A 21476-nucleotide genomic window follows, 5' to 3' on the forward strand; every position below is an offset into this window, starting at 1 on the left:
CCAGGGGTAGAGAGCTTGCCTAGCATGCATAAGTCCCTGGGTTCAATTCCTAGCATCATAAAAAAAAAAAAAAACCACTCTGTATGATCCAGCAATCCTACTATGCCTGTACTCCATGTTCACTGCAGCACTAGTAACAATCTAGTAACAATCACCAACCTAAGTGCCCAACAACAGAGGAATGGATAAAGAAAATATAGTCTATATACATCATGGAATACTATTCAGTCTTTGAAAAGGTAGGAAATTCTGTCATTTACAACAACATAGGAGAACCTGGAAGATGTTAAGTAAAATAAGCAGGCATAAAAAGACAAATACTGCATCAGGTTCTCACTCATACTGGAAGCTGGAAAAGAAAAATGTGAACTCACAGAAGTAGAGAGGAGGTGGTTACTAGGGACTGTGGTTAATCTAGGGGGGTTGGGAAGATAATGGTGAAAGGAGACAAAATTTCAGTTAGATAGGAGAAATAAGTTCAAGAGATCTATTGTTCAGCATGGTGACTATAGTTAACAATATATTGTATTTTTAAAAAATATTTATCTTTTAGTTGTAGTTGGACACAATACCTTTAGTTCACTTATTTATTTTTATGTGGTGCTGAGGATGGAACCCAGGGTCTCACACGTGTTAGACAAGCGCTCTACCCTAAGCCACACCCCAGCCCCTATATTGTATTCTTAAAAAAATGTTAACAGAGTGGATATAAAGTATTCTTGCCAGAAAAAAAGTATTCTTGCCACAAAAATGCTATGTGAGGTAATACATATTTTAATTACTAGATATATTCATCGTACAGTATATATGTGTCAAATTATCATGTTGTACATGGTAAATTCATGATTTTATCTATAAATATAAAAAAATTAAAAAATAAAAAGAAATGGGGTATGTTCGTGGAGTCAGCCATTCTGGATATAGCAGTAATTTCTAGACTTTTTAATTTTGGAAATCAGTAAAATTTCTGCGGCAAGGGAGTGGTTATAGAGAAAAAAAATAGCCAGAATTCTATTGATATATATATATATATGTGCAAATGATAATAAAATGACAACCTCTATTATCACCATCATTTTATAAGTAAATAAGCATTTTAATTCCAAAAATGTTGGAAGCACTTCATCTCAGAGACATAAAACTGGCATTTCTTCTCAAATGAGGGCCTTTACAGTGCAACTGTAGCCTACCCAACACAGGTGGTTAGGGTCCCTGGGTTAAAGGACTCCTGTATGGAACGGAAGATACAGCTGAAGTCACATTAATGGGGTTTGGAATGATAGACCAGTGACAATATATTCAATTAAGCCAAGAGGAAATAAGACTTTTAAGGGAAGGGGTGAATAATCAATGGCAATCAGAGTCATGATCTAAAATGAACTTGCCACTTAAGAGAACACTATAAAGGCACTGTAAGAGGTTTTGAGAGCTTAAACTAGGGTGATACAGAGAAAAATGGAAAGAACTTGTCAGCAAATTGTATGTAGAGATTCAGGAAGAGTCAAACATGACTGAAAAGAATATGTATGGTAGGGCTGGGGCTGTAGCTCAGTGGTAGAGCTCTTGCCTTGCATGTGTGAGGCACTGAGTTCGATCCTCAGCACCACATAAAAATAAATAAAGATATTGTGTCCATCTACAACTAAAAAAACATTTTTAAAAATATGTATGGTAGAGTTAAAAGATGCATGAAAACTCATAAAATGGTACTAGATAGGAGGTGGAAATGAATGCATTTTGGGGTGGGCTAATCAGGGAGGAATTTAGAAGAGGGTGGGAATATGAGATTGAGAGTTGGGGACTGACATGTGGAAGGCATGGAATGGGGCAAGTTTACTTCCTTTATCACTATAAGATTTCTGAACTCCTATTACCTGCCAAGCACTGAACCAGCTGCTAGGAATCCAATGAAGCACAATAACAGATCTGGTACCTGCACTCATGGAGTTGACAATCTGGCAGGGAGAGACAGACATTAATGCAATAATCACACAGATGGACATGATTACAAATTATATTAAAGTGTATAATTTCCAAAGGAGAAAAAAGAAAAATACAGTGAACAGACACTTGGAAAATGACTTTAATTAAAAGGCAAAGTGAGACGACCAATGGAAACAGAAGGCAGTTAGGACGGTAGGAAGTAAACTGGAGCAAATAATTCCTGAAAGCCCATAGGACAGGTAATAAACAGTGCCAACTGCTGCTGAGAGGTCAAGAAGGACCAGAACTAAGAAGGTTCCACTAAATACTATTCAACAAGGAGGACATAAGGACCTAAGTGCAGTCCTGAGGCAGATGGAACAGGATTTTAAGGAGTTAATGAATGAGATGGTAGGAAAGTGCAAGTGACAAGACCTGTTTCAAGAAGTTAAACAACAAAAAAATGGGGCTGGGGAAATGGGTGACTTGATGGAGAAGCAAGTTTACAGACTGCCTTATTAGAATAGGGACAATTTCGGAAATCAGGACAGAAGACTAAGAGAGAAAGAGATAAGACAGAAGATACAGGAGAGAGAAGGAATAATTTCCAGAGCTGGGTCCCAAGAGAGTAGGGAGGAATTACATCAAGAACATCAACAAACAAGTTAGCAATGGGCTCTTCAAACAGACAAAGAGAACAGGGAAGGTGAAAATTCCCAGAAATTAGAGATAGCAAGAAAGGATACTAAAGAAGCAATTGTTACAGGGGTAGAGACTCTCTTCAGGAAAATTGAGGAAAGGAGAGTCATCTGCTATGAATTGAGTGAGACATGAACATCTAGGGCTTAAGGAGACTGCCACTGGCTAACTATACAATCACTCAACAAATATTTACTGAATGTTTCTATGCTTTCTATGCACCAAGAGCTGCACGTTTATGCACAAGCATAAAAGAAGTTAGCTGGCATTTATTACTATAGATAAAACATGGGGTCAAAAGGAAACAGGCCGATTTTATTGCTGTCACATCTAGAAAAAGACCATAGCAATAACAGGTGATAATTACACATCCTTTGAAGCTTATGCACATGCTAATGGATGAGCTATCACTACTGCAGGAGCCCAATATTCATTCCTCAGGATTAAATTAAAGATAGTGCATTTATTTCATGAACCGATACTGTGTGCCTGAGCATCAGATAATTGAGCTCTGAAGAATATTCCAGTCCCAATGTGTGATGGATTCTGAAGGCTTCTGCTCTTTCTACCATTTTGGCACATTTCATTGGTTCTGAGTATTAACTGAACCCACCAACACAAAATTTTATGCGTCATTAGAAAATGAAACTCTCAGCATCTGAACATTTTAACTTTTCTAGATACATCCTAATTTTAAGGAATGGGCTAAACCAAAGAGTTCCAGGCCATGGTTTTTCAGTGCCACTAAATCTCAAAATGAACTCTTTCTTAAAACCAATGCAGCTTTTAAAACTATAAGTCAAATGGGTTACTTCCCTGCATGGAACCCTTTCAACTATAATCAGAATAAAATCTATCCTCTTATATTGTTCTTAAGGTCCTTCATAACCTGGTCCCTGCCACCTCCTGTGCCATCTACCTATCTATCTATGTTTAGTGTTCAAAAACACTTTTAAGCTCTCACCTCAGTTTCCTGGCCCAAAATAAGTACTGTAAAAAACCAAACACAATTTGGGTTTTATGTCTACCACGTATAGTGTAGTAATTATATACTAAATATCACAAGGGGGAAAATTGTACTTCATGATCATGTTGGCATGTTTATTTCCCTAACTATCTTGATAAGACAATTTAGTGATTAAAAAGAAATTAATAGCACATATTAATACTGTAAAAGTATGATTAATGACTTTTTGAGATAAAAATCATCATTTTGATTATTAGGTAAAGAAAAACCTATTAACTTTGAAGTTGGACAAATTTACTCCATTAAAATCAGCTACAGCATTTCAGGATTCAAAGTATTGTTCAAATTCATGTATGCAAACAAAGTCATTAAAATTCAGGAGACTTCACTCAGAAACTCACTGCACTTAAAATTCAGAGCCCTAACAGAGGGCATTGAGCTGAAATATTTAAATTGAAATCCCTTCTAGACAGGGCATTCTACACTGCTTTTGTTTTCACCCAAAGGAGGAACTGAAGATGCCCTGTAAGTACGCAGCAGTTGGAATACCAAGAAAAACTTGCTCCTTAAATTGTGCTGCTGTGCTACACCTGAGGTCAAGGCCACTTTACCCAGCTGAGGTCAGGGGCCCTCACCTTCACTTTGGGGCTGAGTTTAAAGAATATTTCTAATTATAGCTTTATAAAATGCATGTGATTCTAAACTTTCTTAAGAATTAATTTTTTACAGAAGAAAGACCAGTAGAGGAAGGAGATTGAGGGGGAGAAGGGACAGATGAGAAAAGGGAGGAACAGTGTAATAAAATTAACCAAAACTTTCTGGCCTAGGATTGTGGTTCAGTGGTAGAGTGCTTGCCTCGCATGTATAAGACACTGGGTTTGATCTTCACCACATAAAAATAAATAAATAAAATAAAGGCATCGTGTTCATCTATAACTAAAAAATATTTTTTAAAAAAACTAACCAAACTTTCCTATAAGCATAATATACCACAGTGAATTTCACATTTATGTATACTCATAAGGCATCAATTTACCTATAAATGGAAGACAGATCAGTAGAGTAAAGGGAAGGGAGAAGGAGAGAAGGGAAGGGAAAGGTATAAGTATCAGGGACTGAATTGGAGCAAATTATATTCCATGATTGTATAATTATGTCAAAATGAACCCCAATATTATGAAGAACTATAATGAACTAATAAAAAAAAGTATCTTAGGAAAAAAAAAAAAGAACTAATTCTAGAACCCCAAAGCACACCCCATTAGGTAACCAATATTTTTTTAAATGGAACTCATCCTAATAAGTGCTTTGAAGACTCCCTAGATAAAACAAAAAACTTTAACAATTTAGTGAGTTTGACCACATCCTTGGACCTGTGTTAAATGCACTACTATATTCGTTCATTAAACTGCCTCACACCAATTCTTTGCAGAGAAAAGGGAACTGAGATCAAGGGGGTTAAAGAACTCTGTGGGTAAAGAGTAGTGCCACAGCTCAACATGCACTGCCTCCTGGAAGATAACAAATCTCTGCTCTCTCTTTTCTTTTCTTCTCTTTCCCTCCTTTCTTCTTTCAAAAAAATACTTCTGAGTCATGTTAGAGCAGAAAGACAATGGTTAAAATCCCAGACTCTAAAAGCAGACTGAATTCAAATTTGGATTGTTTCTACCACTTACAAGCTATATGACCTTGAGAAATTTTTCAATTACTTTGTGCCTCAATTACCTCATTTTGAAAAATGAGGATAATAACAAAATACAACTAAAACATACTAAGGGTATTTAAATAGGTCAATCCACAAGAAATGTTAATGCCTAGAACAATATTTTATATAACATAAGCATTATAATGTCAGCTCTTATTAAAAGCAAGTCCTATAAGGATGAAGCCCTCAAGGATTACTAAGCTTCTTATAGCTGTGTCGACTTACCCTCAGTGAACTGAAAGTGAATGCATTCATACACATTTATATACATACAACTTTTGTGTGTATGCTTTCAGTGAGCTGGAGATATTATATACACAACAAGTGAATTCAATTCTCAAAACGAAACAAAAGCCCTTATATAATTTGCCAAAGGCTCTCAAAAACGAAACAGTAAGACCAGGATTTGAACTTGGGGGTTTGTGTGTCAAAAGTCTAAGTTTTCTTAAAAAATTATTATTTTTTTTAATCTACACTATTATTTTGATTTTTTGTGTCTACTTTTTCCATTTTTCAATAAGTCCATTGGCTATAACTTGAAGTCAGAGTTTTTAAAGGGATTTTGAAATGTGTATATCACAAGATTCCCTTTCTGCATGTGAAGAAATGGAACCCCAGCACTTGCCTGAAGTCATATAATGAATATCTTTCTCACAGTATCACTCTGCCACTTTTTCTTCTGAGATTATTGGTAGCCTGCTTCTTAAAAGACCTCAGCCCAACTTTTATTGTTTTAGGGCCAGAGAGAAGAAAAGGACCACTGTATATATCAAGAATGCAAAGGCTAAGTGAGAGCCCAGGGGCCCCTAAGGTGAGTTCATTTTAGCAAGTGTACTTTGTCATATCAAATTAGCTGCTTGAAAATACACTCTACTGTCATGTATATCTAAAAAGAATAAATAAAGAAATAAAAATCAAAAGTTTACCTGCTTAGGCTTTTTCTTCTTTCTGGTACACACCAGCATTCTAGAGATTTAGGGTTAACATACAAATCAGGTTATTAGTCTAGTTTACAATGCCACTGTGACCTAAGGAAAACTTTGCCAAACAGGGTTTTACAAACAAAAGCTAGAGTAGATAGAATTTCACCCTAGAAAAAAGGAGAAGCTACTGTGAAGTTGAAACTTAACTCACAAACGAAGGAAGCTTACAATTAAGGTAGCTGTTCCTAGCAAATCAGTCTAAGACCAACAACATACAAGCATATCAAACCAATGGCCCCAAGTGGAAAGACAATGCAGCTTTCTGATATAATTAGTTTTCTTTATGCAAAAAAATTGAATTTTTGCAATAAAACTATGTCCTTTCCTGCCTTCATTCTGGTGTGTACATGTTTGATTGCTTCCTGAGGAACTGGATTAGAGTCCAAGAGACAACCCCAAACCACAAGTCCACTGACCTCCAGGGGCCAATAGGCAACATGATGCATTTTAGCATTAGCTATTGCTGGGGCCTGTCCAGAGGGACTTGTTCATCTTCCCATTCAACATAGTTCTGAAGGGTTTGTTGGTCAGCTTTTACTGTTCTTCCAGACCACCAAGAGGGATCACACCTATGATTAAGTGCCCAATACACTGAGTCCCTCAGAGGATTTTTCTGATAAGTGCAGGCTGCTATAAACAGAGAACAGCCCAGATCTGAAGTGTGAGGCTCAAGTCTTGGTTTCTCTACCTACTTACAAGACACCAATTATCCTCTTAAAACTTGAGATTCCTTGTCTAGAATAATAATCTCTTTCCATGTTCAGGGGAGTTTACATAAAAGAATATAAATGCAAGTACTTTATATGCAGAAAAAATCCAGGTGAAGGGAAGTGACAACTAATACTGTCTTACTAACATCCCAACTGGTCTCCCAGCCTAAGATCCCTAGGTGACTCCCTAACACTCTCGATAAAGCCAGGCTCTGAACAAGGTTTAAAAGCCCCTCATAATCTGCCATCTAATTACCCTTCAGCTCTGCCTCTTATTACATCCCCCAGATTTCATTTGAGCCTTCAGCCAAATGGGATATGGGAGTTCCTCCAAGGGCCGAATGGCAGGAGCCCCTAACCCCCATTTCTCCTTCTTCACACTCTCCCATTCTATCAGCTCAGTCCTCCTTCGGGTTCTGATTTGAGCATTCATGTAATTTCCTCCTAAAAGCTCTCCCCAAACTCTCTTCTGTGCTTTCAAAGTATCATATATTTATCCTTGTAGCTTTTCTCATCACTGTGCTAAAATGACCTCTCAAAATTTTGAGAGGCTGCTATAGACAGAGAACAGCCCTTTCCTCTCAAAATTTTGCAGGCCAAAAAATGTTACCAGAATGAGTGAATTTAGGGAAAATGCTAATGACTTACTTGTCTGGCATGAGTAGTTCATGAACAAACCACTACAATTCTTCCTACCTAACTTGGTAAGCAATGAAAGTTCTTGCAGATCTAGTTCAAATCTTACCCCACTCCCAGCAGCTCCTTTTCAATCCCAAAGCAAATGGCCAATCAAGGACCAGAGATGTGCTTGGACCTAGACATCCTAGTTCAATCCTTTCCTTTTCTCCTACAAAATGTTGTCTGTATCCAACTAAACCATCAGCATCTTTTCACTGCCAGAGAACTGAAGGCAGGTGAAGTATAAGAGAAAAGAGACTTAAAATCAGAAAACTAATGCTCAATGTCAGGGTCCGTATGACCATGGGCAACTGCCCCTGGGCCTCAGGCTTCTTATCTGTCAAATGGAAACTGAGCACCAGCTAAAGAGATCCTGTTGTCTCAGATTATTTTTCACCTACCATGCCATGCTTAGTGTAAAGAAAATGAGAGTAATTAAAAAGGCTTTATACAAAGAACTCCTTTCAACATTCAAATAGTTATTTTTATGGTTACATTCAGCTTTATCACTAAAACCAAGACATTTTAAGGACGGGATTCAAAAACATTAAGCAATCCCTTCAATACTACAAAAATTTTCACCAATTTCCAAGAGTAACACAGGTTTGTCTAAATTAACTACTACTACTTCTTCCTTCTGTCTACATGACATCCAAACACACTGGTGAAAAAAACCCTTGTACACAAGCACCTGCAGAAGAATGAAAATGAAAAACTGTTTTCCTTTTCAGACACTGATTTCATAGACTGAGTATCATGAAGCTAGCACTCACCTTTTATGATGAGAAAACAGGCCAGTCTAATGTCTTTGGGAGGAGATTGTGCCCTGATAGGCTGGAAAGATGCACCAATTGTTTTTCACAGTACTGTGTGATTTATTTTACAATAACTAAGAGATGATATGAACAAAAATTGTGGCAAATCATACAATGATTTCACAGTATAAATTACCTTATTTATTTTTAAATATTTTCATTGTTTTTGGCATATTATAATTATAGATGAAAGTGGAATTCGTTGTTACAAAAATGTACATGCACACAACATAACAATATAATTTGGTCAACTTCATTCCCCAGTACCTTCTTCGCCTCTTCCCTCCCCTTGGTCCCCTTCTTCTACCCTACTGGTCTCTCTTCTATTTTTATGAGATTACCAACCCTCCCCTAAACCCCTATTTTTTCTCTCTAGATTCCACTTATGAAAGAATACATGACCCTTGCCTTTCTGAATTTGGCTTATTTCACTTAATGTTCTCAAGTTCCATCCATTTTCCTACATATGACATAATTTCATTCTTCTTTATGGCTAAAACTCTCTTATGTAAATATACTACACTTTCCTTATTTATTCATCTACTGACAGAAAACTAGGCTGGTCCCATAATTTGATTAATGAATTTGGCTTCTATAAACATGGGTATGCCTGTATTGCCAATATACTGACTTTAATCCTTTAGGATATATACCAAGGAGTGATATAGCCGGGTAATATGGTGGTTCTTTTGAGGAACCTCCATACTGATTTCCATAGTGGTTATACTAGTCTGTACTCCCAACAGTGTAAAAGTTCCTTTTCTTCTACCTCCTCTCTAAACTTTATTATTGTTTGTATTCATGATGGATGCCATTCTAACTGGAGAGATAAAATTTCAGTGTAGTTTTGATTTGCATTTTCCTGATTGCTAAAAAAGCTGAAGCTGGGCTTGGTGATGCTCCCCTGTAATCTTAGTGACTCAGGGGACTGAGGCAAGAGGATTGCAAGTTCAAGGCTGGCCTCAGCAACCTAGTGAGACCCTGTCTTAAAATTTAAAAAACATAAAGGGCTGGGGATGTGGTTCAATGGTAAAACGCCCCAGGTTCAATCCCCAGCAACCCCTTAACACACACAAAAAAAAATGTTAAACATTTTTTTTCACATATTTGTTGATCATTTGTATTTTTTTCTTTTGGGAATTGTCAGTTTAGTTCAATTTTTCATTTATTGATTGTATTACCTGATTTTTTTGGTGGTAAGAAGTTTTTGAGTTCACAAATTTAAAATGTAATGGTTTATCAAAGTTGAAGGGTAAAGGTCTAAGACACCACTACTGGCAGTATATATGTATGTTTTTCAATTTAATTGTAGTGGATTTCATCTTCATGAAAAGTTATTAAAATTAAAATTTCATGCTTCCATAAAATTAGAAAATTTCAAAACAATATATGTAGACAAAATAGGAAATGTACAAACTCATATTATTCTGTTTGTGGGCAATACCCTAGTCTGTAGCTTACTGCTCATTACCAGTTATGATGAAGACAAGCACCAATTTTTACCACATAGTTCTAATACAATATAAAAGAATGATAGCAGTCATAGTCACTATTAATTTTTTTACTGAATAGTTTACTCCAGCTGCTAACAAAAGCATAAGAGACTGAACAAATAGCCAAAGAAATGGATGGGGTGGGGATCGGAATATTGTTTTCACAATTTTCTTCTCAACCCAATCACTTCTCCCCAAATCCTGGGTAGGAATGAATTGCTAATGGTTAGTGAAATGAGAAAGAAGTCTGAGCCATTTCAAAAACAGAACAGTTAACACTCAATAAAGAATTGTTTCCCATGCTGTATCAAGATTTTATTCAGAGACTTTTAGAAAAGAAAAAAGTAAAAAAAAAAAAAAAATTCTTTTTGAAAACCATAAACAGCTACCCCATGCAAATTCATAAGCAATAAACAAATTTCAGAAGATTAGTCACTTACACCTCACAATGCAAGTTTTTTGTTTTGTAATGGATTTTATGTATTTGTGTGTATATGTGTATGAAGAAATTATTTTGTAATGCCTATTCCAGATAAACATACATTGCATAGAGTCATAAGAATCGAGCCTACAATATAACTTTAAGCAGCTCACCCTCTATTTCACATCAAAATTTGATAATACATCCTCAGAGGTTGCCCCTCCACTCTATATACCAGGAAAATATCCACAATTTATTAAAACAATTACTGCCAAGTTCTTTGCCAAAATATGTGAAATTAGTATGTGATATGGAAAGCCCTGCCAGTACCAGCTCTGCCAGCAGAAAGCTGTGCAACTTTACACATTGCCTAATAGCTCTGTGGTTGGTTTTTACCATGATGAGGTGGGATTCCACACCTAACACAGCTTTTGCAAATGCTTTGAAGTTCTGAAATGCTGTCAAAAGCTGACAAGCAGCACTGTGGTCTACCTTAAGGACAGTAAGCCTAAATTTGATGAACATGATATCAGACAGAGCTTTAGCATTTACCTTGGGTGCCAAGAACTAAAATCCTGGGCTGAGGAAGATGAGAGCTTCCTGGAAAATGTCCAAAGGTTCAGCAACTGGTAAATATCAAAGTGCCTAATGAAACATGCTAAATGCTCTAGGTAGGACAGCAAGAAAACATTTTATCACAGCCAACAGGGCTGCTGTGCAAGACTGCTTCTAAACATTTCCACCACTTCATGTGGCTTTCCAAAGGAAGTCCGGAATAACTAAAAAAAAAAGCAGATTTATTTCTTCCTCTAGAGACAACCAGGCACCTAAATCCTTTCAGGTTTTTACTAATTCAAAGAAAAACCTTCAAACATAAAAGACCCATCTCTTGACACAGTATGTCCAATAATTATTCACTAAAAATATTACTAATACTGAAATGTAGCCATAATATGTTAGAGGGCATATCGCTACCTGTTTTATTTAGAAAACAGCATATGTCTGGGATGTTGCCACCTCTGTGGCAAATGTTAAGAATCCACCACAGCTATCAGTCTTGCTGCTCAGATATGACCTCAGAACCTGCAGAAGACAGCATTCCAGGCAACCACTACTAACCCACCAGTACAGGCATTTTTCACCCCAGATTTGCATTATTTCTCAACATACTATGCTGAAGCCTATCCATCCTAGCCCTGGTATTCCTCAACATACTGTGTCAAAACAGTAAATTGCATCTTTAAAAAAAATCATTTTGTGATAATTTCAAGATTAAAGTGAAACTTTCATTTAAACCATAAAATGATAAATTCTTCCTACAATAAGTGTAGAAAACATAACTTCACGTCAGTTTTACTCTAGATACATGCTGTTCTAGTGAGAGATATGCAAATGGTTCTATATAATAAATGTTTATATGCATTTTTTTAAAAAAAGAATTTGGCTGTATTGAACCCAAACACCCAGTCTAATTCTAATCCACTCAGCACCCTGTCACTCAAATAAGTGCTGGGCAGAACACAGACACAAACACAGCTCCATCTGCTAATTAAAAATGGGCATGAAACTGTTAACAGGCATCTGTTGCATTGTTTGAAGCTAATGGGCAGAGACAAAGCTGAAATGGCTCTTCTAATGCAAACCCAGTGATTTCACTCATTTTCTATTTGGTATTTATGTTAGTGGGGGGTTGAAAGCAGGGTGTTAAAATAATAGCTTATTATGCAGACTGAAAGATAAGTGAAATATCTTTTATATTGTTAAATAACACTTTAAAAGAGATTATAGAAAGATATACAGCATTTTATGCTGGGGGAGATAACACTCTTGTGTTAAAAATTCAAGTTAAACACTTTTAATTCAGACATCACCTAATCATCTCTAACACCATAAAAGAATAACAACAAACTCAGGCAATGCTTTACAGCTCTTACTGTGCTCTCACAATTCTCTCACAATTCACATCTATCCTTTCACTGGTCCAATTGTGCAATCACTTAATACAGGCCTTGGAAATTTAAAAGATAAATAAGACTTGATTCTTACTTTAGACAACTCACAGCAAACCTGAAAAGTAATACAGTATTCTTACGCCCTACTGAACATGAAGGAACCAAGGCTCTAGAAGGACAACCCACTTACCAAAGGCCTTGAAGTTAGGAGAAGCAGATGCCAGGATAGGAACTCAGATCTGACTCTAGACCCACAGTTAATTTAACATGCTATCTCCCTAACACCAACCACAAACCAACCACCAACAACTTCACTGCCTGGAAAATGAAAATAATTTAGGACTTCTCCTTATATACACCATCTCTGATTAAAATATCAATTTTAAAGTACCTAATCATCACAGATCCTTGACCATCATGCCTGGTTTGTAAGCTGGCAGCTCACAACTTCATGTAGCCATAGACATGTCCATTTGGCCCTTACACTATTTTGTTGTTGTTTAACTGCCCATAATTTTGGGTTTTTATGAGAGATTTTTAGCCTATCTTGAAATATGAGAAGACTTTCCAGCATGGTGATGGTAAAACTGCAGCTGAAATGCAGACGTTGGATTCCCTATACCTTACTGCCTCCCATTCAGGGCCCAATTACCTTATTCATGGCTCCTCCCTGGCCTATTTGAGTTTGCACCCCTGACCTAAGAAACAGTCTACAATCCTACCCTAAAGTTCCCTTTTGTTTTCCCATGGCTATTTACATTTCAGAAGCTTGGTGATCTCATACTTTACAATATTAATCACTACCTAAAATCTACTTCCCCATCCCCCCTCCAAACCTCTTCTTATCTTACTATGAAAATTCATTCCTGCAAAATTTTCCCAAGTAACAACTCTAACCACCCACAGGAGAGCTGGTCCCAGAGCAGAGCTGTGCGCAGGCTGGCAGAACTAGACCAGCACCAGCTCAGGCCATGCTAGCAGCTCTCTGGTCTTCCCATTCCAGCTCTATGGTTCTTTTCAGATCAGTTATGGGATTCAATTCAAAAATCAACTGCTAAATTTTTCCTTGTCTTCAAAGGTTAGACTTATTTCCCTCTAAAACTATTCCCCTCCAGCTTTTCTAAGTAGATCCAAACAATGTTGCTGTTGTTGCCAAGAGAACCCCCTCCCTGACTTGGTGTTTGTAGAACAGATGGTGAAGCTCTTTATTAAAGGACACTTATTCCTAAGACAGATCCACATCTGAATCCAAGACTCAGTTTCCCTGTGCCCATCTTTATTTGTAGAAAGCTTTTTCATTCACTAGCACACTAATTAAGGAGATAAATTTAACCCTTCACACCCAGTATTAAATGCTACTTTTTCTGAACTAGTGTTGCTATTGAAGTTATCACTTAGATGAGAAATCTACTGACAGCTCAGAAAGAACACAATGACATTAAAACGAGGCTTTATGCACAAAATGTTCAAGCTGAACTTGCATGTTCCTTGCATATTTTTCTTTAAGAAGTTGAAACCAAGGAAAACAACTATGAAAATTAAAATCAACTTGCTGTACATATCTGGATTATGCTCAGCCAAATGTTGATCTCATCTTGGATAAAAATGTAAATATGACAGAGTTTGTTTTTCAGTCAATAAGTCTTGATAAAAGCTTTGAAATGCTACCAATCAAAAAACACTTTTTAATTTTAAGCAAAGGTCAACAAACTTTTTTTTTTTTAAATAAAGGACCTGTTAGTAAATATTTTTGAGCTTTCTGTATACATTTGGCCTCTGTTGCATATTCTTCATTGTTTTGTTTTATTTCTTAAATAAAATCTTTAAAAATGTAAAAACCAGCTGGGTGCAGTGGTGCACACCTAAATCCCAGAGACTTGGAAGGCTGAGGCAGGAGGATCACAAGTTCAGGATCAACCTCAGCAATTTGTCAAGGCCCTAAGGACTTAGCGAGACCCTGTCTCAAAATAAAAAATAAAAAAGAGCTGGGGAGGGCTGGAGTTGTGGCTCAGCAGTAGAGTGCTCGCCTAGTATTTGCAAGACCCTGGGTTCGATCCTCAGCACCACATAAAAATAAACAAATAAAATAAAGGTATTGTGTCCAACTAGTACTAAAATATAAATATTTTTAAAAGGGGGCGGGGGCTGGGGAAAAATTAAAAAGTGGCTCAGTGGTTAGGCGTGCCTGGGTTCAATCCCCAGTACTGGAAAAAAACAGTAAAAACTATTCTTAGCTTGTGGACTGCACAGAAATAGGCTGCAGGCCACATATGGCCCATGGGCTATTATGTATTAACCCTGATTTTAAGAAAAGGGAACTCAAGAAAAATATGCAATGTCACAGAATAAAATGTCTAAAAGTGTTCTAACAAGACTAAGCTGCAACAATTACCAACATGTGGCTATTAATTATTTCATTAGTTATTTTGATCACGGAAGAAATTTTTTATGGCAGAACGTACTTTGATCTTCTAAGCTGAAACTACAAACATAGAAAGAAAGGGCAAAGAACAGCTACATGCTGAGTTACCCCAGTATAAACTCTTACAGGGATCAGAGCCATTTAATGGACATTGACTATTTCCCTAAGCAGACATGGTTAATGAAAGTGGAACCATCTGGGCTAGGGTTGTGGCTCAGTGGTAGAGTGCTTGCCTAGCATGTGTGAGGCACTGGGTTCTATTCTCAGCACCGCATATAAATAAATAAATAAAATAATGATCCATCAACACCTAAAAAAATATATTTAAAAAAAAGTGGAAACATCTTAACTTCCTCACACAGGCAAGCATGCAAAATCTAATTCTTCCCGGAAAAGGTGGTGAATTGAATTTATGGAGATGATCATACAGATCAGAAATAACAGCAGCTCATTGTGAAAAGTGACAGACTCAGATTTGGAGCTTTACTGAAGGCTCTGCTACAACCAGCTATGTAATTTTGAGAACATCAACTAAACATTCATTTTCTCATTTATAAAATTAGGGTGGGGCACAAAGAAGATAATTTCTAAGACTCTGCTGTCAAAGTATGACTATTCTAAATAATGAAACCACTCAGGAAATACCTAACAGGAAGAAGGGGGTAGGGCAGGGGAGAGACAGCAAAGGGAAGAAGTTTAGATTGTCCTGTTAGAGGACAGGGCTGAATTATTTGTTCTATCAGCATCTTGTTTCACATAGGGCCATTTTAAGATATCAATATGTATCTGTATCAATATTAAAAGGCAGCCACATCCCATAGGACATATATGATTAATTGTATTACCATTCCTGGTTGTCTTAATGTTATATTTTACAATATAATAATGTTAATAATGGTTATATAAAGGACGTTTTTTGGAACCAATCAATCACAAATTTTTTAAATTTTCAAATATCTGAACTGAAAGGTCAGTTGGTCTTGAACACTGTGCCTATAATTTCTTCAAGTGGATAAAACAACCCATACTCCATGTTTAACAACTATTACCTGAATGATATATACTGGAAGATCCCCAATAAGTCAGATAAAAGAAATCATTGACCACAACAAAGCACAGAAAGGAAATGAAAGAGACAGAGAATGGTAAGAACTTAAGAGAGGAAGAAGAAGAAAGTATCTATAAGACAACTATATCTGGAACCAAAATGATAATGGTCTCCTTCCTTTCATGATGACAGAACCCCAATCACAACAGTGTCTGAAGATGGCAGGCTCCCATTTTTAAAAACTACTCATACTTTGAACAGGCAAAATTAAGACTTAAAAGTATCTTCATGGGAAGAAAACAGACGTGTGTACACATCTACCAAAACACACACGCAAACCCCAGGCATTAAGAAATGAGTATTTCCTGTGATGTAGAGTTTATCAAGTTATGTCTGTAATGCTAAAGCAGACCTTTGTCAAAACCCTTTCACAGAAAACCCCAGAAATTTACACATGTAGGTACAATATGACTGGAGAGGAGATGGGCCACCAACTGTCACCTCAACTTTTCAGATCATTTAAAGATAGGGTAAAGGCTTAGGGGAAGTAACTTTGACTCTAAAGAGGTGAACACCACAATGATGAATCTAGTGGAATTTTTCACTAGAACAGTGTTAACATTCACCTTATTTTCCTAGCTTAATTTCAATGGCAAAGCATTAGGTTTCAGGTACATAAATTCTCCTGCTGTTTGAAGGTAGTGTGCTACCACTTCCTGTTGGAGCTCTGAGGCTAAATAAGAGGCATGGGATTTTCCCCTCCTCCTCCAGGTCAACTGAAGAAGACACAGCTCACAGCTTCTGTTTACCACATCCACCACACAAAAAGATCAAGCTCCCCCATGAGATTCACCCCATTTAATGTCTACCTCCTATTCTAAACTGCTACAGGATGCTGGTTTTCATTTCTTAATAGCTGCAACCCTCCAAAGAAGCTCATTTCAATCATATATATATATATATATATATATATATATATATACATATATATATAATATATAATATTATATTATATTATATATATGCCACACAAGAAAAATTTGAATCCTTCAGAATATATATACATACATATTTACACATATTTATATTTATATTGGATTATTGGGTGCTGAGGATTGAATCTAGGGCCTCATGCCTGCTAATCATGTGCTGTACCACTGAGCTATACATCCCCAGCCCAAAAAAGTAAGAGTTAAAAGCTACTATTTTGCTGGTATGGTGGCACATGCCTGTAATCCCAGAAGCTAGGGAGGCTGAGGCAGAAGGATCATGAGTTCAAAGCCAGCCTCAGCAAAAAGCAAGGTGCCAGGCAACTCAATGAGACCCTTTCTCTAAATAAAATACAAACTAGGACTGGGGATGTGGGAAAATCTCAGTAGTCGAGTACACCTAAGTTCAAGGCCTGTACCCAAAAATAAAAATTAAAAAAAAAAAAAAAAGCTACTATTTTAAAAGGAGCAGATGCCCTTACACGAAATGGGGGACAAAAATTAAGGGTAGGGGGAGAAAAGTAATGAAATTATTATGAACAAGCAAAAAAAAAAATCCAAGGAACTTAACAGAAATATCATCAATGAGACTTACTCACTTTCAAGGCAAGGTATTTCTAGGAGTGTCCCACATAGAATGGGCAAAGGGTACCCACTTGTTAGAAATTGTCCTTTACCAACTGTATTGCAATATGCATTCAACAGTGAAAAAAAGTTATTTGGAGTTTTGAAATTAGTACCAATGTCAAAATTAATGCCTTTTGTTGCTGTACCAGCTCCTACCAAATCTCTTAGGAATATACTTGAGAGATGACATTTAAAATCTGCTTCCTCAGAAAAGAAAAAGTCCCACTCAAGACTGACTGCCAAGAACTTGCAACTTAAACTTCCCTAAGCCCAGACATCATAACACTCAAGAGATTTTAGACCATGCAATCTGTATGAAAGCAATCAGAATAACAAATGAGAGTCTTTTCCAATACTTGAACTGAAAAGTACTCTATACCCATGCATTCTTTTTTTGAAATGATGAATTATCCTTAAAACTCACAAATATTTAAACACACTTATTACCAAGCAGTAGTTCTCTATTATTTCTCAACCCAGAAATGCATGGTGAAATATGAAAGATGTCTTAACAAACTACTATTAGAGGCCAGGCACATCATACAGGCAACCAAAAGCTAAGATTCTTAAGGTACTTACTTAACTCTACTTAATTTAAGGGAAATGATGTTAAGGTCATTTCCACATTCAGCTTAAACCAGTTTTGATTTGTTCTTCAGTTTATAGTAAGTTAGAGATCTTGTTACCTCAACATGTCTTTCACTACAAATGGATGAAGGACAGCTCCCAGTCAACATTAGAAAAAACTCTTGAATCAACTGGAAGTAATTGGGGGGTATATAATATGTTGTGATTCATTTAACAAGTAATAATCAGAACCAAAACAAAATACACAGGCATGCAGGCAGAATTTTAGATCAGTTTCTGGGTTTAAAAGTTAAATATTCAAGTCCCATTCCTCAGGAGATGGTAGTAAAGAGGTGAACCATATTTTCCTGACCACATCATTCATAAAAGTCACCAACAACTTTAACAAACTCAGAACAATTTAATGCTCCATTGACATTATTCTATCATTAGTCATTTTTGTTTTCTCCTTGATCCAACAGAAGTAAAGAGAAAATCATAACCAATGCTTCCAGATATTGGGAAATGTCCTATGCCCCACTGCTTTCCATTTCCTCTCCCTTTTCCATCTTCTCTGATCAACCTCTTTACAATATATGTTGCTTCCCCTTTTCTTTTTCTCACACCCAGCTCTCCTTTACTTTCTCCACCAAGTATTCTCCTGCCATCCACTGGTTCCCGGAACCCTTCTCCCACCTGCAATTTTCTTCTGCCCTCTCTCACGGCATCTACGTCCGGATTTCTTATGGCCAATGTCCCCTCATCTCTCACCTCCCGATCATTCATTTCCCTCAGTTCCCTTCCAATTAACTGCCTGGTCTCACTTCTTGTCCCTGGTGTCCTCTGTTCCTTTACTTCACGTCCCTCTCATTCTTCCCCCTTCACGTTTCCTTCCTCTTTGCTGTTTTTCAATCCATTTTCACATATACTATCCCCTTTTCTCTCTCCCTGAGATTTCCTGTGTTCCCCCACTTTGTCCCTCTGGGATCCCTCCTTGTCAACCTCAGCCCCTGAACCCTCTCGTTTCCCCAACAGCCCTTATTTCTCCGGTTTCCCCTTCCTTTGCCCCCTCCACACCCCCGCCTCACGTCCCCGCCCGCCCCTCTCCCTCAAGCCTTCGCCCTCACTCACAGCCCTCGCCTCCCTACGGTTCTTGAAGTCTCCTCTCCTAGGCTTCCAAGCCCTCGCTCGCCCTCTCCCAGGCCCCCAAGTACCCGCCCCCCATTTCTCACTCCCAGTCCCGGGCCGCGGCCCCTCCCTCACCGATGGTGGAGATGAACGTAGTGTTGAAGGCGTCCTCGGAGAAGCGGAACAGGAGGCAGGTCTTGCCCACGCCCGAGTCGCCGATCAGCAGCAGCTTGAACAGATAATCGTACGTCTTCGCCATCTTCTCGCTCCGGCCCTCTGACCCGAGAGCGAGAGAAGGCGGTGGAGAGAGGCCGGGAGGGGGCCGCGGCTAGGGGGCGTGCCCGCCGAGCCGCCGCTCGCTCCGCCCTGCACCCCGCCCCACCTCCCCGGAGAAGGACTGCGCGCCCCGCCCCGTGGCCAATCCGCGGAGTCTTCGTCATCACCGCCCGCGTCCCGGGGCTTCATGGGACTGGTAGTGCCTTTGGGAAACCTCGGGCGTGCCCGGCGCGGACAGTCCAGACCGCCACAGCAGATGAACTGTTCTGGGTGGTGTGATCTGTGGACTAGGCATTTCCACCCTAGCAGAGAAGGAAGGATTCATTTTGAACTCTGCTTATCGCGCCGTCGGAACTTAACTTGGTTGTTTCTTTGTTTGCAGGCGCCTTCCAAATCCAGGACTTAGGAATCCGAGTCCCGCAGCTCCCGCATTTCTTCCGCTGGGACCCCGGAGCCAGGATGCTTTCTTAGAGTGACTGTGGCGCAGCTTGCAAAGTATTATCCGTCTTCTTCAATTCCTGACCAGCACCACTGCTTAAGCACCCTCCCGCAGTCCCTCAGTCACAGCTGGAAAACAATGATAACCATGATAACTTGAACTGTATTCATGCCGCGGAAACCATGGCCAAAAGTGATGACTCTTTTAGAGGATCTGCTACGCAGACTGCCCCCATCTTTCCGCGGGAGGATGGATTTAAATTTTAGAAATCTGGGAAGGCTGTGCTACAGTTTTATGCCCTATAAAATAACAAGCATCATCGGAGGCGGGAACTTTGGCTATGAGAATTTAAAGAATAAGATTTGGATTTTACAGACAGTACTATCTCCTAGGTGCATATATGATGTTTATACGACCAATGTAATTCTATATCATGTACACCCAGAAGATTGGGAAGTTATACTCCATATATGTATAATATGTCAAAATACATTCTATTTTCATGTATGAATAATTACAACAAATTTTTTAAATTTTGGATTTTAGTCTTGTTTCAGCCGCTTTAACCACTCTGACAAGTCACTGGGGGTTCTTCTGTAAACCTCGGTTTTCTCATCTATAAAATGGATATAGAACAAGCTATTACATAGGGTTGTAGTGAGAATTACATACCTAATGTGAAAGCACTTTGAAAACCATTAGGCACTGAAGAAGTGTTAGTGATGTTTATATTCATCATCCTTCAGTAGGCTTTCAAAGAGTGACAAATGAATGGAGAAAATAGCATTGTTATACTCAGTTTAATCCTTTATTATTTATTGTCTTAGACTAATTATTTCGTAGGTGTATTATTCAGTACTCTTTTATTTGCTAGTGGTAGAAACCCAATCAGATCAAGCTCCTATGAAAGGAGATTTTACTGGTTCCTGTGATATAGAGGAGTAGCTTAGGAGACCAGGAGCCCCATTTCCATCAAGAACCTCCTCTTATCCCTTTTCAGTTTTAATGTCTTAATATGTCAAATTCCAACAGCTAAAACCCATATGTTAAAAAAAAAACATGAATAAAAACTTTTTGGAGTCCTAGAAACTTTTTAAGAAAATAAAGGGATCCTGAAACCAAAATATGAGAGAACCACTGACCCAGACATTTACCTTAGATATAAGGAAACACCTGGAAAATTAGAAGTTACTAAAGGAACCAGTGGACTCAACCATCGGTGCAGTAAGAAAAAATAATTGGATAATTAATTGAACAAATCAATAGGCTCTGCTAAGACACATCTTGAGTACCTTGTGATTTCATGTACAATGCCAGTGATGTTAATCCTATTGTGACAGAAAACTTAATATTGGACTAATATTGGCCTTTATCTTCTATGTGGTTAGAAGATGAAAATCAACCACTTACACTTATTGATCATACTGTTCCCAGAGGGCATCAGCTGCTGCTGCTGCTGCTGCTACTGCTGGTATTAACTGGATATCTAATTTCTGGAGCCCACTTGATGAGAACAAAACTCTAATGAGGTCAAAGTCATAGTAATGAGGAAGGATTGAGCTCCCTAATGAGGAAGGATTATGCTCTTTGGCACAAACTGAGCTTCTTTGCCCCAACTAGTCCTTAGGCAAACC

General features: G+C 38.0%; 1 protein-coding gene across 1 annotated transcript in view; it reads right to left on the reverse strand.

The window, feature by feature from the left end:
- Positions 1–19460, reverse strand: part of Rab8b (RAB8B, member RAS oncogene family) — a 64528-nt gene extending 45068 nt beyond the window's left edge. Inside the window, exon 1 of the mRNA XM_046426514.2 lies at positions 19263–19460. Within this exon, the coding sequence (XP_046282470.1) occupies positions 19263–19386 (124 nt within the window). The 5' untranslated portion in view covers positions 19387–19460. The remainder of the gene's footprint in view (positions 1–19262) is intronic.
- Between the last annotated feature and the right edge of the window lie 2016 nt (positions 19461–21476).

This window comes from Marmota monax, unplaced genomic scaffold, assembly GCF_021218885.2.
Source record: "Marmota monax isolate L192 unplaced genomic scaffold, Marmota_monax_Labrador192_F-V1.1 WCK01_AAM20220418_F8-fsc00078, whole genome shotgun sequence".
Classification (NCBI taxonomy): domain Eukaryota; kingdom Metazoa; phylum Chordata; class Mammalia; order Rodentia; family Sciuridae; genus Marmota; species Marmota monax.